The 16,472-nt window shown below is 36.6% G+C and overlaps 2 protein-coding genes across 4 annotated transcripts in view; one reads left to right on the forward strand and one right to left on the reverse strand.

The window, feature by feature from the left end:
• Positions 1-732, forward strand: part of LOC5572056 (THO complex subunit 2) — a 38,493-nt gene extending 37,761 nt beyond the window's left edge. Inside the window, exons 13-14 of one of the 2 annotated variants that reach the window (XM_001653774.2) lie at positions 54-177; positions 252-732. In XM_001653774.2, the coding sequence (XP_001653824.1) occupies positions 54-167 (114 nt within the window). In that variant the 3' untranslated portion in view covers positions 168-177; positions 252-732. Of the gene's footprint in view, positions 1-53 lie in introns of both variants that reach the window. The other variant, XM_001653773.2, reaches the window with a different exon arrangement.
• LOC5572052 (G-protein coupled receptor 143) lies at positions 726-14,719 on the reverse strand. 2 transcript variants are annotated; one of them, XM_021847874.1, is made up of 6 exons: positions 14,409-14,719; positions 13,647-14,289; positions 2,965-3,386; positions 2,574-2,901; positions 1,105-1,212; positions 726-1,046 (listed from the first exon to the last, which is right to left on the reverse strand). In XM_021847874.1, exons 2-6 carry the CDS (start codon positions 13,794-13,796, stop codon positions 882-884), a joined length of 1,173 nt encoding a protein of 390 aa, XP_021703566.1. In that variant the 5' UTR covers positions 13,797-14,289; positions 14,409-14,719; the 3' UTR covers positions 726-881. The 2 variants fall into 2 exon arrangements, with proteins under 2 accessions (XP_021703566.1, XP_001653825.3); XM_001653775.3 differs by having other exon boundaries at positions 13,647-14,719.
• Between the last annotated feature and the right edge of the window lie 1,753 nt (positions 14,720-16,472).

Genomic DNA, 16,472 nt, shown 5'->3' on the forward strand with positions numbered 1-16,472 from the left:
TTTTGAGGAGGTACGAGTGTTGATATTCAATTCTTTATTTGTGATTGTTGCAGGAAAAATCACCCGCCTACAATCCACGTGATCATCGTGAACGTTCACACGATCGTGTCGATCGCAGCGAAAAGCAGTACATAACGAAATCATCGCGCACCAGATCCGGATACTAGACGTTGCTCGGTAAATTGGTTTGATTTACTTCCTTACTTTAAACAAATGATTTTCCATAAGATTTTCCGTTTTTGACTCTTCAGTACAAAGCAAATGATTTATGAAATAGAAAGTGACCGTATGATTGATGCCTGACCTAGACCATTTTTGATTACAGCAATTCAAAATTATCTTCAGATTTATAGCTTCATTTTATAAACCTTTAGTTAGGGTAATTATTAGAACTCAGTTGAAACGAGCGCGTGAGAGAGTGTAGTGCTTGCGAACTTGGTGTGAATGATCTCGGCTGAAAGTTAGCGAGTATCGCTAATCTTACACTACATAATGTATTTTACACGATTAGAAGTAAATCAGTAACTTGAAAAGAAACAATACTAGTAAGCCTAATGTTCAGGTAATGCAACCTTACGCATCCTAAATAGAAGTACATTTTAAACGCAGAACAGAAACATTCACACTTGATGATTGATAACTTGTGATTTTAAGCCACACTTTCTCGTGAGTTTCGTTCGGAAACGTGTAAATGTCATCTTCAGAAGAATATAACGAATCTGTCGTAAGATATAACAGCTGTTCAAACTGTCGTTTATGTGGATGGAACAAAAAAGAAAACCTCACAATAGTTGTCATATAAATAAGTAGAGTCTAAACATTATGAAAAGTATGCAGTACCTTAAACACTAGTTTGTGTGTTAACAAAGTTGCAAGTCTAGCTAAACCAACGTACAGGAGTTGATGCTTCGCGTTGGGTTGGGATTTAGACCGATGGGCGATTCTTGTAGTAGGACATGCGAAGTGGAAGGTGATTCGGGTTTGAAGATCTGTGATTGAAGCAGTGGTGTTGCTTCTGATGCTCCATGAGAGTGGCGATTACGACGCTAAAATTTGAAGAGAAACATTATTAGGCAAAAGGATATGAGTATACAAGCTACAAACCCTATTTTGAGCTTCAGCATTATCTTCATGCCGCCGTAACCGCCAGCCACAGTTCCACCTCTGGTACACAAGTGTGTTCAAAAATGCCTGGAGTGGATTTGTTATAGCCTGTAGAGGAAGCCGACAATATACATATTGAAAATAGATAGTTAGATGGGATCTACCCCGTCTACAGTTGTTTGACAAAACCGTCGTTTGGCATAAGGTACCGTGGGGCAAGTGGGTAATGGAATTCGCATAGTTGAGATTCTTCAAATTCTAGAGACTTTAAATTGAAACAAATGAGGTCGTGTATATTTTTTAGCTTGACTCCCACCAAATATAAGCAACATGCTGAAATTGATTTTTATGAAAAATTGAAGAAAAAAATACAGAAAAAGTTTTTAAAAAAATGTCTCCTTACTTTTCACTTTTTCCAAAAGTGGGGCAAGTGAAAAGTTTACCGTTTTAAACAATAAATTCAAAAACAAACAGTTATATTCACGATTACTATTAGCTTTAACATTTGTTAAGGCTTCCCAATGAACAATAACATAAGTAACATGTAAACAAAGAAAATGTTATTATTTTCACTTGAATTTTCTTCTGTTCAGTTATGTTAGTTGAGATGATTCGACAACATTATAACTGCAACATTTCCAATGTTAGTTCTTACATTATAGGACAGCAATTGCATTTCTGCTCTGTAGAATTTCCACCGCTCGTTATTTGTTTTTGAGAAAGTCGGATATGACGTCGGATAACTCTTCGGGAGAAATCAAACAGAATCCTTCAATAACGTATTTCGAATCTTTTATATGTGGATAGACCTATACTACATGTTTATGTTTTGAACTAGCTTTACATAGACATTCCACGAGATTTCCGTGTGTTCTCTAATATTGCAACTTTTCAGTCAACGTCTTCCTTTTAATTGGCTGCCCGAAGTAGACATATTAATATTGTAATGTTTGGCAATATCTTTTAGAGAAGTTCCATGATTTCTAATAGCTTTTAACGCTTGAGTATAGTGTTTCTTGAATTATCAGCACGTTATGTTTTTCTATAATAATTGCAAATCATATTTACTTATGGCTACTTAAAGAGAAAAGACAAATTCAATCTCTAATGATAAACTTTTCACTTGCCCCACCTGATAAGAAAATTGACGGTGTTTAAATTTAGTTATTTTTAGGTCTACGTCGAATTAATTCTAAAACTTTTTTTAAAACGTTAATTCACATATTCAGTAAAATATATCAATTGTTTTCACTTACCCCATTTACCCACTTGCCCCGCGGTACCTTAATTTAAAAAGAAAGCTACTGCACTATTTCTCCACTTTACTCTAAATGGAACGCACGACCGCGAGAAATTTATCAACACCCTTTTGCTTAATGAAAGGAGTTTGATCAAATTCAACATTTCTCAGAATTATGCCAAACGGCCCTGCATAGACCCGTATGATGATAGCCTTAGCGCGACCCTACCATTATATACCAAACGGTGACAATCGTTTGGAAGGGTAACGAGAACCACATGGTCCACAGGATGATACCGTTGATCAGATTCGGTAACCAGCACACGTAAAACACAAAGTTGATTAGAGAGAACTTCATCTTGAACTTGGTCATGAGATCGCGCTCGGTCGATGTCATCTGGCTGAAGCGCGCCACCAGCTGTCGGTCGACCTGTTTCGAGGCCGTAAAGTACAGAACCGGATTGGCCACCATCACGGCGATCATCGGCCCATATGTGGTGAGGTAGTTGGGCAGTATCCGCAAATAGGCACTACCGACGTCGTGCACGTTGTGGCAACTGTAATTAGAAAACCCATCAGTCAATCCCCCCGTTCCATCACATATCGAATTTCACTCTTACTCAGCATCTGGAACGTATAGCACCGTCAGTCCGGAGGCCGTAAGCACCGCCGATATGCTCCACACGTACAGATGATAGGTGCGCAGTGCCACTCCCATGCCGGCCAGCTGCCTTCGCACGTTGATCGCATAGCACAGCGTCCAGAGCCACGTGCACATGTAGAAATACTGAATCCACGCTGACGAAACGGCACAGAAGATAACGTTGGTGGTGTCGTCATCGTCGCTATCCGGTGGAATCACATTCTGGATGTACTTCCACAAGGCCGACCGTAAAAAAACACCGAGCGAAGCGCAAAGATCGGCCACCGCTAGCCACACTATAATACTGCGTCCGGTGCTGTAGTTAGACAGGGAGGAGGAACCCGGTCGACGACGTCGCCCGTACTGGGCATTGGGTAGGTCTTCGTCGCGGATCCAAATCTGGAACGGATGTTCGAATGTCGTTAATAAAATATCTATTTGTTGAATGATCTTTTGGTGAAATCTAAAGATAGTGTTGATTGTTCTACCCTTTTTTTGGAGATTCTGAAGTTACTTTGGTAAAGTAAAACGACGATATAGGCTAAAGGACCAAACCTATGGTAAAGCATGGACATTAGACCTGTGCATATTTGAAAAATGTCTGGAAATTTACCAGTCAAGCAGTATTCGGAATTCTCATGCCAAGAACAATGTCTAGTCAAATTTTCAGCTCATTTGGTAAAGATTTCAGTATGCTTCAAGTTGAAAATGTGTTTTTGGGCTTATTTCAAGGTTTGAAAAATAATAACTAGCATGTGGAAAATCAAAACCACTTGCTATTACCACTATTTGAAAGCTAATTCTATTCTGTTAAAGTTTGTCTAACACGCTAATAGGCTTGAATTGAGTTTTAACATTGTTTGATCCGAATTTGTTATGCGACCTTGCCGCATAATCCATTAGCCCATATGATGGACACCAAAGGTGGTATCACATTTTGGCATTTTTTGCTTAAAGCCGCGTCATAATTCATATGGCATAGACGCAATAATATCTCGAATGTGATCCAACGAACATTCTGCGTCATTGATAGAATTGATGCCCATTTCAAATAATTAATCTATTCGAAGTGGACATTAATACTATTGGTGACGTTCAGTTTACCTTTTGCTAACCAGAATGATCCGTAGCCACTCTTACTATTAGCTAGCTGATACATCGTTATCATATACGACGTAGGGAATACTTAGGAACTCTTAGGAAAATGACTAGTAGATTCACTGAGTAGAAATAAGTGGCGACAATTTTATTTTAATATGGTTTTTACATTGCCATAATAAGAAATACCTCTTTTGTAACAGCGGTATAAATAATCTAATTCCAGCTTCATTTTCGCAAAATTTACAAGTAGAAAGTAGGCGTTGTGAAGCATTGCATTTGCCACCGAAAAGTGAATCTTGTAGGAGACTGTAAGGACTGTTCATTTTATAAAGTGGACACCTTGTGCATGCTGTATTTTTTTAATTTATCAATGAAATTTCAATCGGTTTTCTGCACATCGTTCGACTAGTATTGTACTATGTTGTGATATTAAAAAAACTACTAAAAAAATAATTTTCGCACGAATATGGAACAACGATTAGAACGGTCGATTTTTGGAGGTTATCAAAATCAATAGTTGTTAGAAATTGGCTGGAAAATTCGACAATTTATATTTTTTATTTTCGAAAAAGGCTTGCTCTTCGAAAGCATCATCAATCAGAAGCCTGATGGAAAAAATCAAGTTATTTTTGGAACAACAATTTTAAAGATGTAATAAAATCATTTTCCTCCTATATTTTTTAGTGAGAACTATTTTAAATTTGAAGGGAGCTGATATGAGTCGAATTTTTTGATTAAAAGCACGTCCTGACGGAAGTCCTAATATAGTATTATTATTAAGGCCCAAGTAAAAATGGTGCAAAAGTCAAAACTGAAAAAGCAGTTTTCTCTTTTTAAATAGACAAATCGAAGAAAATCAAAACACACAGCTCTTTTATTTGCCAAATAAAAAGACTGTGTGTTCTTATTTTCATCAATTTATTGTTTTGAAAGGAGAAAACTGCTTTTTCAGTTCTGCCTTTTGAGCCAATTTTTCTTGCACCTTAAAAATAACTTACGTATTCATATAGTTACTTATCTAGTCCCCACGTCACATTTAAAGCACAATAGAAACACAATTGCTTTATTCTTAGAAGTCTTTTCATAGTACATTAACAATAATCAAAATTGGCAACACTGCTGTAAATAAATCGATTTTATTTTCCACATATTATTTTCATAATATGTTATTCTGAGATTACCAATCGAAATATTCAGAGAAAACCATTTACAATTTGTTGTAGATCGATAAATATGCGTACATGATTTTAAAATCATGAGACTTTTTAGTAAAACTACCGTAAACAGTAAAATTTGTACTTAGGACTGTGGTTTAAACGCACGATTTAGCTCTCGTTTGTACAAATATAGATTATTTAGTAAACCAAACTAGTTTTAAACACGCTTTTTACTTTTCTCTTTTGCTGGGAGTGAAAGGATGGTGTATCAGCAAATTTGGCCATAAATGGGTAAATCACTAAAGTTACGTAATGTCATAGAATGGTAGAAAATAATTGATTTTTTAAAGCTATACCTGCAGTAGAATAGTAAAGGATACAAACATGCAATTTGTTCATAAAAATTAGAATTTTAGTTTTGCGAAAAATAATGTTAAAATTTGACGAACAGCTTTTCTTAGAAGTTTTTGGAAAACCTTTTTAACTCTTCAACCAAAAGCATTTCCTAAGATCTTCAATTTTCATAGCATTGTAGAATAATAGTTGAACGATTCACAAAAAACCGATTACGATTTTATCAATAAATAAAAAAGATATAGCATAAACAAAGTGTCCACTTTATAAAATGAACAGTCCTTAATAGAAGCCTAAGGTAACTTTATCTTCAATATTCACTATAAAAATGACTATGGAAAATAAGACGCTGAGATCGATCATTAGGGTACACTTGCTAGTTTCGAAAAATTGTTGAACAGACAAGGAAAGCGACTTTTTTCTTTAAGGATATATGAACGTAACGACCAATAAATACTTTTAACAACAAAAAATGAAATTAACTAGAACTCTTACTAAACAGCCTAATTTTGTTAATACTTGACGACAATTGACATTTAAGACTCCAATCTTACGTAGAAGACAGGAGTAATCATAATAGCACTTGAATGATAGAACTTGAATGACAAATTATTCAAAACCATTTCGACTAGACAGTATTAGTAATGACACTACTACACTACTATTTCAAACAAGTTCTGATGGAGCTGCTGATTTTCACAATGCTTCCTTTTCTCAGAAGCAAGGGAATACGGGTACTTTTCAAAAACTACCACGTCACAATACTAATAAAAAAGCGGTGTTCATGTGGGCGTCATTGCCTAGTCCGTCTGAGTATTGGTCCTGGTAAAGGGGAAACTTGGCAAAAGCCAGACCAAGGGTTCAGCCTTGACAAGTTAAGCTGTCAGGCAACTCCAACTGAATACCATACAAAAAAAATTGCAATTCTAACGAATTTTCTTAAGATGGCCAAATTGCCCCACTTTCCCCTAGACGAAATTCACACGTACCAATGCCACGGTATTGGTTATCTTTATTCCATGTGATAGACAAAAAGTAAATAAAAAAACAACGTAGACGAAAAAGTTACAGTTCATATAAAACTCTACGTTTTCTCATACAAAAAGTGTTACGGAAGGGGAGGGTTTTGAAAATTTTCAATTTTAAGTGCTACGTAACGAATGGATGCAGCCCCTTATCAAAATTAATGTTAATTTGATTGTTTCATGAGTGCGCGGAATTAGGCATTCTTCTGCGCGGAATATGGAAAAGCGTTTAAAAAATGCGCGGAATTAGGCAATTTCAACGAACGAACTATTTCAAAAAAGTCACAATTGTAAATTATGAATACAGTCTAGTTTATATTTTTCCCATAATCTTGAATAGATTTGCTAGCAGTCCACCCATAAAGCTTTTTTGTTGATACAATACTAATTTTTAATTGACCATTTTAATCGTTTTATTCCTTAACTGCGCTGAATTACGGCACTTTACGGTAAAAAAGACTGTTTTTGAAGAAATTGCCTTTTATTCTTAATACAGAGGTTATGCCGCTTGAGGTTTCCATCGAATAATCCGCTTCATATGCTTATCAATCATAAGACAAACTCCGCGTTCCGTTGTGTTGGCGGCGCTGTAGTAGATATGGTAGTTCATCATTAATAAAAATCACTGCTTGTACTTTATGCGATGTCCATTAGACCTATTCACAGGGTGACCAGCGCACCGGGAAATCGGGAAAACCGGGAAAAAGCCGGGAATTTAGAATCACCGGGAGAAAACCGGGAAATATACGGGAATTTCAATTAGTACCGGGAAAATTTCGCATACCAAGTAATGTTTTAACCAGCACGATCTATACCAGTGCTTCCCAAACTTTTTCAAATTTCGCCCCCTTGAGGCCCCCTAATATGTGATTCGCATATTATAATTAAGCGCTGTACGCCAGAAAATTTCCTTGACTCGCATATGAGCAATTCTCGCTGAAACCAGGCCGCCATCGGCACCCATCGTTAGAATTCCAATTTTATGTCACTGATCGCTAGCTTTCGATAAAACTTAAGGGTGGTCCTTTTTGTTTTCTCAAATTGGTGGACCCCTCGTACGCCAGCTAGCTAAACAGTTTGCAAAAAAGCCCATTTTTTGATAAATCTTGGGTATTTCTTCACGTGATATGTCTCATATTTCCCTTGGAACACATACCAAACTTAATGGCATCGTATAGAGAAAGGATATAGCTTTCATTTGAAGTTAAAAAAAAATCGGCGGCCATTTTGAATTTGGCCGCCATCTTGAATTTTGTTAGAAAAATCGTTTTTTCACCATTAGCGCACCGCTTGTTTTGAATTCTGAGATCACCATCAGAAAGCTGAGGAAAAATTGCGTAAGATAGGCTACAGAAACTAGGTGTGCAATGGTATTTACCCTATGAAATGAACGATTTTCTAAAACATGTTCCACGATTTTGACGTATATGGCGAGTGCAATCAATGCAAACATCATTTTTTGTACAACAAAGATACAAGTTTTCAATAGTTGGTGTATTTTTCGAGTCAGATGAAGAATAGGAGTATTATTTAGAGTGATAAAATCTGGCGGCCATCTTGGATTTTGACGCCATCTTGATTTTGACTAGTAGAATGAATTTTTCACCTTGATAGCACTCAGCATGTCGAATTTAGAGGTTACCAATAAAAACAAGGTTACGTATACTCTTCTTCTTATTATTCTTCATTTTCCTGACGTTACGTCCCTAGTGGAACCGAGCCTGATACTCAGCTTTATTAGTTATAAATACAGGTTATTAAATAGGAATTTTCTATTATAATACGATTTTTAATAACAGAATATTTCTTCGACATATCTTTGAATTCATTTATTATGAATAAATAAATTTAATGAATAAAAACCGTCCAAAAACATTGATTGAAATAAACAAATTTTTTTTTACCATATGCTTTTTTTGTCATCGAATGAAGTTTATAAATTGTGCGTTGGGACATTAGTAAGTTTTGTGGTAATATCTGTAGTTTTAACGTAAAACATTTCCAAAAGTGCATTAATTTAGAATGGAAATCTTAAATTTTTAAGCAAAAAAAATCCTTGATTTTCTGAATCATAAAGTATTGTTTTTACTAACACCCAACATGCATGTGAAAAATAGCGAAATTGAAAGGTGAGAAGCAGGCTTTGTTCTAATGTGGACGTAATGCCGAAACTCAGTTGAATCATTTTGAGTTTGGAAAATCTGGTGGCCATCTTGGATTTCGACGCCATCTTAGTTTTTAGCAGTAGAATGATTTTTTACCATCTCAGCGCTCTTCATGTTTAATTAATTGAAGATCTCCGTTAAAAAACAAACAGATTCTTTATTTCTTATCTTATTTTAGCTGTTCAACAGATTGTTCATTTCTATCAATGTTTTCAGACCAAATAAATGAAAGAATTAATGCTATTTTTCAACTCGCAGGTATGCGGAACAATCATTCAGGTGGCAAATAAGCGTTAAAAAATTCTACTTGTTAATTTATTTTTGAAGTTTAGGGGCTGGCTCTATTCCAGTAGGGACGAAACGTCAGGAAAAAGAAGAACAAGAAGAATAGTAAGTGTAACGGTGGCATTAAAATTCAACATGTTGAGTGTTATCAAGGTGAAAACTCATTCTACTACTTAAAACCAAGATGGCGTCAAAATCCAAGATGGCCGCCAGATTTTTTCACTCAAAATAATACTCCTATTCTTCATCTGACTCGAAAAATACACCAACTATTGAAAACTTGTATCTTTGTTGTACCAAAAATGATGTTTGCATTGATTGCACTCGCCATATACGTCAAAATCGTGGAACATGTTTTAAAAAATCGTTCATTTCATAGGGTAAATACCATTGCACACCTAGTTTCTGTAGCCTATCTTACGCAATTTTTCCTCAGCTTTCTGATGGTGATCTCAGAATTCAAAACGAGCGGTGCGCTAATGATAAAAAACGATTTATCTAACAAAATTCAAGATGGCGGCCAAATTCAAAATGGCCGCCGAATTTTTTTAACTTCAAATGAAAGCTATATCCTTTCTCTATACGATGCCATTAAGTTTGGTATGTGTTCCAAGGGAAATATGAGACATATCACGTGAAGAAATACCCAAGATTTATCAAAAAATGGGCTTTTTTGCAAACTGTTTAGCTAGCTGGCGTACGAGGGGTCCACCAATTTGAGAAAACAAAAAGGACCACCCTTAAGTTTTATCGAAAGCTAGCGATCAGAGACATAAAATTGGAATTCTAACGATGGGTGCCGATGGCGGCCTGGTTTCAGCGAGAATTGCTCATATGCATAGAATCATAATACAATAACTTTTATATACAATTAAAAATATTTTCTTAAATATCGATAACCCACAGTTACTTCTTCTTGCTCTTCTTCTTTCTGGCGTTACGTCCCAACTGGGACGAAGCATGCTTCTCAGGTTAGTGTTCTTATGAGCACTTCCACAGTTATTAACTGAGAGCTTTCTTTGCCGATTGACCATTTTTGAATGTGTATATCGTGTGGCAGGTACGATGATACTCTATGCCCTGGGAATCGAGGAAATTTCCTTTACGAAGAGATCCTCGACCAGTGGGATTCGAACCCACGACCCTCAGCATGGTCATGCTGAAAAGCTGCGCGTTTACCGCTACAGCTATCTGGGCCCCACAGTTACTATGAATTCCATCATCTGCCGTTTCTAAAATTACTGCAATAATTTTCAGAAATTGTGAATAATAAATGTTTGATGTTTCTGGGAACGCATTTTTATCCAATCCAAATGCTTTGAAACATATATGAAAATCCAGAATGTTTTTCAACTCATTGTTCAATGCAATTTTTCTAACACCAAGAAAACTCGAGTTTTTTTTTCGGAAGTTCTGAAAGTTCAAATCTGACGCATCTCTGAAAATTCTTCAAATGTATTTTTAAAACATTTTTTAAAAAAACATTTGAAGAAATTACGTCTTTAGAATCGTTGGAACCCGATTTTTGTTTGCTAAATTTTTCAAAATTTGTTTCTTAAATGATTTGTACCATAATAACTAATGAAAAAGAGTGCAACCGGAATATCAAAATGGGCACATTAGATTTTTTGTCCGGTCTAAAAACTCATGATATTAAAAAACATGAATGCATCACACAATCATCAAGTGTTGTTTATCATAATTTGAAAATGATCATGATTAGAGATATAACGGTTTAAGGTAAAATAGTCCTGGAATTTGTTAAGTTTGGAATTGATTAACCATAAGAAATGTGCCCTCCATAACCTTTGAGTAATTATTTTCAAATGCTCCCGTGTTGGCTTTTTAGCTCCCTTTCTAGATTTTTCGATTTTTCGTGAGTTTGCCCACTTTGGGAATCACTGATCTATACTTTAGTGGATTTTTACTAAAGTTTTTGAATTCGAATCCCAAGTTAGTCAATAAAGCCAAGAACATTATTCTTTATTTTTAATCAGAAATAATTGCCCTGAGAAAATGTTCTAGATTTGTGGGGATAAAACATTACAAAAAAATATATGTTGATGACCATGGAACGAAATGTTGAACAATTGATATATTCATTTTTATGTCTACCAAACCTGTGACCGTTTAAAATTTAAACTATGATTCATTCAAAGATTGACTCGATCCCATAATATAAACAAGGGTCAATCTTTTTTAGCACTGAACTTTTTCATAACAAATTTTATGATTACCTAAAATGGCTGTCGTAAAATATCGTTTCATAGATCAAACTGAAATTTAGCAGAATCAGTATAAGCCCAGAAAATTGGAATTCGCACCAAATTTCTGATTTCCGTCTACCCCTAATAGAATTTCTTTGGTTTAAACAAAAAACTCGTACTTAAAAGTCGTTTGAAATAGTAAAAAAAATTCGCAATAATGTTTCTTAGCATATCATTAAACCGGGAATATTTTTGAAATATCGGGAAAAAACCGGGAGAAAACCGGGAATTTGAAATTGACTTTTCACTGGCCACCCTGTATTCATAATTTCAAAAATTTCTGGAAACTCCACAGTCAACCAATACTTTGATTTTTCATTCCGAAATGAACTTCTGGACAAAATTTCACTCAATTTAGAGTAAATTTAGGTGTGCTTCAAATCAATTATGTGTTTTTGGGCTATTTTCAAGCTTTAAAAAATCATAACTACCGAACGAAACATCCAAATTTATCGGGAACACCTCAACATAGTAGTTTATCCAATTCTACGAACTTTTGTCGAACAAGATTTTAAGATTGGAGCAAGTTTTAACATAGTTTGGTTGAGGTTTGTGTTTTCAATGAAAAGCACTTCAACTGTAAGGCCGTCTTCAGTGTCGTGTACTAGACTCGACTTCGAAGTGCCCAATTGCTATTAGAAATCCCTTGAGGAATTCCTGGAGAAAATCCCCGGAGGAATTTCTGGGAAGAATCCTTCAAATCACCGGAAAATTTCCTGAAGGAAATCCTCGGAGAAAATTTCCGGAGAAATTCTTGGTGCAAATCCCCAGAGAAATTTCTTGAGGAAATCTCCGGTTAAATTCTGTGAAAATATTACCGGAGGAATTTTTGGATGAAATTCCCGGAGCAGTTGTAGGGGGAAATCCCCGAAGGAATTTTAAGGAAAAAATTCTACAGTAAATCCCCGGAGGAATTCCTGGAGCAGATCGCCATAGTAGTTCCTATAGGAAATCGTCGGTGGAATTCCTCAACCAAATCCCCGAAAATATCTCTGGCGATAATTTCCGGAGCATTCTCTGAAGGAAATCACCGGAGAAGTTTCTGGAGGAAATCTCCGGAGCAATTCCTGGAAGAAAGCCCCGGAATGATTTCTGGACGACATTCCTAGAAGAATTTTTGAACGAAATCCCCGGAGGAATTGCTTTTAGGAATGCCCTGTGGAATTCCTGGAGAAGATTTCTAGAGGAGTTCTTGGAAGATATCCCCGGAGGAATCCTTGAAATTCCTGGCGGATATCCCCTATGGAATTCCAGTAGGAAATCCTCGGAAAAATTCCTGGTGCAAATCCCTAGAGAAATTCCTTGAGGAAATCTTCCAATTATTTCGCTGAAAAAAATAACCGGATAAATTTCTTAAGAAATCTCCGAAGAAAATCCACGCAAATTTTTTTAATAAAAAATTAGAATTCCTGGACAAAAAATTCCGGTCCTCTGGACGGTTTTTAAATTTGTTTACTTTTAACTTGGACCTTAAACTTAACTATTTTGTGCTTTTAATCTCTAAAGAAACACAATACACTATTCTGTCTAAAATAGTATTAAAATATGGAACGAGCTCATCAATCAATCAAGGAGCTTCATTTTTAACATCATTGACATTCCCATCGCTCCAAAGAAATAACTTTCTTCTTGATATTATGTCCCCATTTAAACTAGCCTGCTTCTTAGCTTATAAGAGCACTTCCATTGTATTTTTATACTAGTGGTCCCGGCAAACTTCGGCTTGCCATCAATTAGGCTGTTGTAAAACGACATGTGATCCCCCATAAAAAATGTCACACTATTCTTCTCCAGTATTTCCGATTATTCCGGAGACTTTCCCTACTTTTTTTTCGCACGATCACGTCGCATCCCTTGTCGAGTGCAACAGTAGATAACTTACGTCTATCCGTTCATCCATTCTCAAGCTATTTCGTGACATACAAACACCATTCAATTTTTCACCCTCATTCTTGTTTACGGCGGATCCAACTTTCGATCGAATCCTATTCGTTCGAATCCATTGCCCATTTGATTTTGCTGGCGTAAACGAAAATGCGAAAGGGTTTTCGATGGAAAGCACATTCGTACGTAAACAAGAATAGGGGTGTTTATTTATATAGAAGATAGAAGGAAAAGATAGATTGTCATCCCTCCGGTCGTATAACCCACCCTATCGACGCCAATGGTGAATGTCAACATTTTTGAATTTAAGTTAAATAGCGATTATTTCACAAGTAAACACAAACAGATTACACTGCGGCAAATTTGGCATTCTACAGGATCGCTATGACGAAGTTTACATCTACACTGAACCATGACGCACCTGGTATATTGCACCGGCTATCCCCAACACCGACGACACTATGCAAACCACAATGTACCCGTCGGTGTTGAACTCGGACATGAGCTTCACTGCCGGTGGCGATCGTATTCGATTGTGGCAACAGAATGTCTGTATCGTTGGATCGGCCATATTGTAGCCCCTTTGCACTATATCCTTCCAAACGCCAAGACACGGACGTTCTTTATCTACTTTCACTACCAGCACGTTGGCCTTGAACACACACACGACAATTTTCGGGATCAATTACACTTTCCATACATTGTTCCGGCGGAAGTCGCACACCATACCACTCGATCGACCGGCACTTAATGCACTTTGCTTAGACTGATCGTCTAGTCGATCCATCCATTCAGCTGCAATCGACAAATTCTTCTTGACAGCGATACCTTAATCTTCACTTGCGCTCTTCTAGCTCTCAAGAAGCTTATTGTCAAAAGATTTCGTTTCCATGGCTCAGCTTAGTACGTGTATCCCTCTTCCATCCCAAATCCAATGTCTCATCTTAGCGTAGTTATCACTGTTGATTGCTTTATGTTCACACAAAAAATTCAACACTGATCAAACCAGTCTTCCTGCTTCCCGCGGCTCGGAAGCCCCATAATTTGGCTTCTTATCTCGCCCTCTGAAATGTGAGGGGGAGACAATTATGAAATTCACTGACGCATACGAAACCCCTAAAGGGACAAGTTTGCCTCTACCGCACCGGTAACGATAAACATGTGAACTAGATATTCAAATCACCGTTTCACGCGGTTTCCGACTCTCAACTAAGCCCTGCCGATGGGTTATCCGGGAAGATCCTAAATCTGCACCGTCTATATGCATCTGCTTGCGACGTCGACGACAACGACTGATAAGACCGATTCCGTTTTTGTTTTTGCTGACTTTTCTCAACTTGACTCAGTATATGATGACATTGAAAGTAGTGTAGAAATAGACTCAATTAAAACACAGATAACGCTCCGTTCGTTAGCAGTTGGTTTGGTGCTTGATCGTTGCGAATGTGGCTGTCGTCGTCATTGATTCTCCCGGATTGCTCCGAAACGTAATGACGACAGACAGGGACTAACACAGGCCATGTGGTTGGGGTACGCGTATGACCGGTTAATTCACATCGCTTCGTTCAAACTTACTATTCCGAACGTCTCGCCATACATTAGGGTAGTTCGTAATTCAAAAATGTTTCAATCAATATCCAATCTCACATATTACTCTTACCATCCTTACGATAGAAATAGTGTTCCATTAAATTTTCAGTAGTGACAAGACCAAGACCTATAGACAAATATTGAAATATGCTCTAAAGACGAGATGAGTGCAAACTCATTTTTCAAACTTAGCAGGAAGTTGTTGAAGAGAGCAATTAAATCCGACGGATGGTGGTGAATTAGTTCAATATGCAATTCAAGCCATTCTGCAAAAATCAAACAAAATTAGCTCAAAAAGAAGTTTCTTGATTACAGTTTGAAGAATGAGCTTTTACTATGAGATGATATGTTTATAATGATATCTCAGTACTTACGTGTTTTGGAGCAGTTTTCAATTTCTATATATACCTAAATCGTCTTTGGGCCACCTTTAAATCATCACCGAAAAAAAAACTGAAAATTTCACGGAGCACTGCCTAGGGATAATCACATAGATATGTGACATTGGATTACAAAACTTTTTCTGAATCTTGAATCGCCCTAGCCATAGTTTGCATCTATTGCCTGGCGAAGCGTGCACCTTTGTGCTGGGTGTGGGAAAACACGTGAAGCCGCAAAAATGTGGTTAAGGCTCACCGAACGGAAAATGGTGCTTCTCTGCATTGCGTACTTACTATACCTACATGAATTGATTGGAATTTTGGAGAGTCTTTGTTGAAGGCCACAGGCTACCGTAATTTCGGGTGGAATTGATCATTTTTCACGGTTTTTCTTATCTGTTTTCTACAATATTGGCAATGCCTAACAACTGAATGCAGGAAAACAAGTACGAAGGTGAGCCTCATTGACTTATGTACCGAAATTCTCTAACAAATGTCATTTTAGTGCTAAGAAATATCTCTAAAATTAAAAATCGGGGAATCTCATTTCGGGGTGAAATTGATCACTTGCCAATGCTATTATTGTTAGTTCTCAAACCAACTTTACATAATAAATTAGAGCTCCCTGAATCCGAATATGCTTGCTAAACTCTGACCAACACAATATTTATTGAAATAATGAATAGTTTAATTTCAAGAATTATACAAAAACGCCTAAATGTATGCAATTTCCTGAGGATTTTCCTGATATGTAGCAGAAATTCAATTATTTCCACCGAATAAGCAAATTGGTACGAGTTTTGGTTATGAAATTTGGTTTGGGAATACATCTCAAGCATTCTCACAAACTTTCAGGTTCATACCAAGTTCAAATCCTTGCTTAGAACTAGAAGTTTCTGGATGTTTGTCAACACTGCACTGTACTTGATTTTGGAATTTTACATTATTTTCATAGAAATGAACATTCCTTAACGCAAAAAACTTCACAACACATATTTCGACAACAAATACGACAAACAACGTTCATTCTCTACAGGTTGCATTGATATTTGTGCTTCATTAGGAAGAAATAAAATTGAGTGACACGATGATCAATTTCACCCTACTGATCAATTTGACCCGAATTTACGGTATTGAAATTGACGGGAGGGATAGAACTAAAACTCATTGACCCCTACATTATGAGAATGAATCACGATATTGTTAAGGACTTATTCACAAATTTAAGAACGTTGACATTTATCATAAATTCGCTTGCAACTCTTTTAATAGGAATG

Source organism: Aedes aegypti, chromosome 2 (assembly GCF_002204515.2).
Source record: "Aedes aegypti strain LVP_AGWG chromosome 2, AaegL5.0 Primary Assembly, whole genome shotgun sequence".
NCBI classification, from domain to species: domain Eukaryota; kingdom Metazoa; phylum Arthropoda; class Insecta; order Diptera; family Culicidae; genus Aedes; species Aedes aegypti.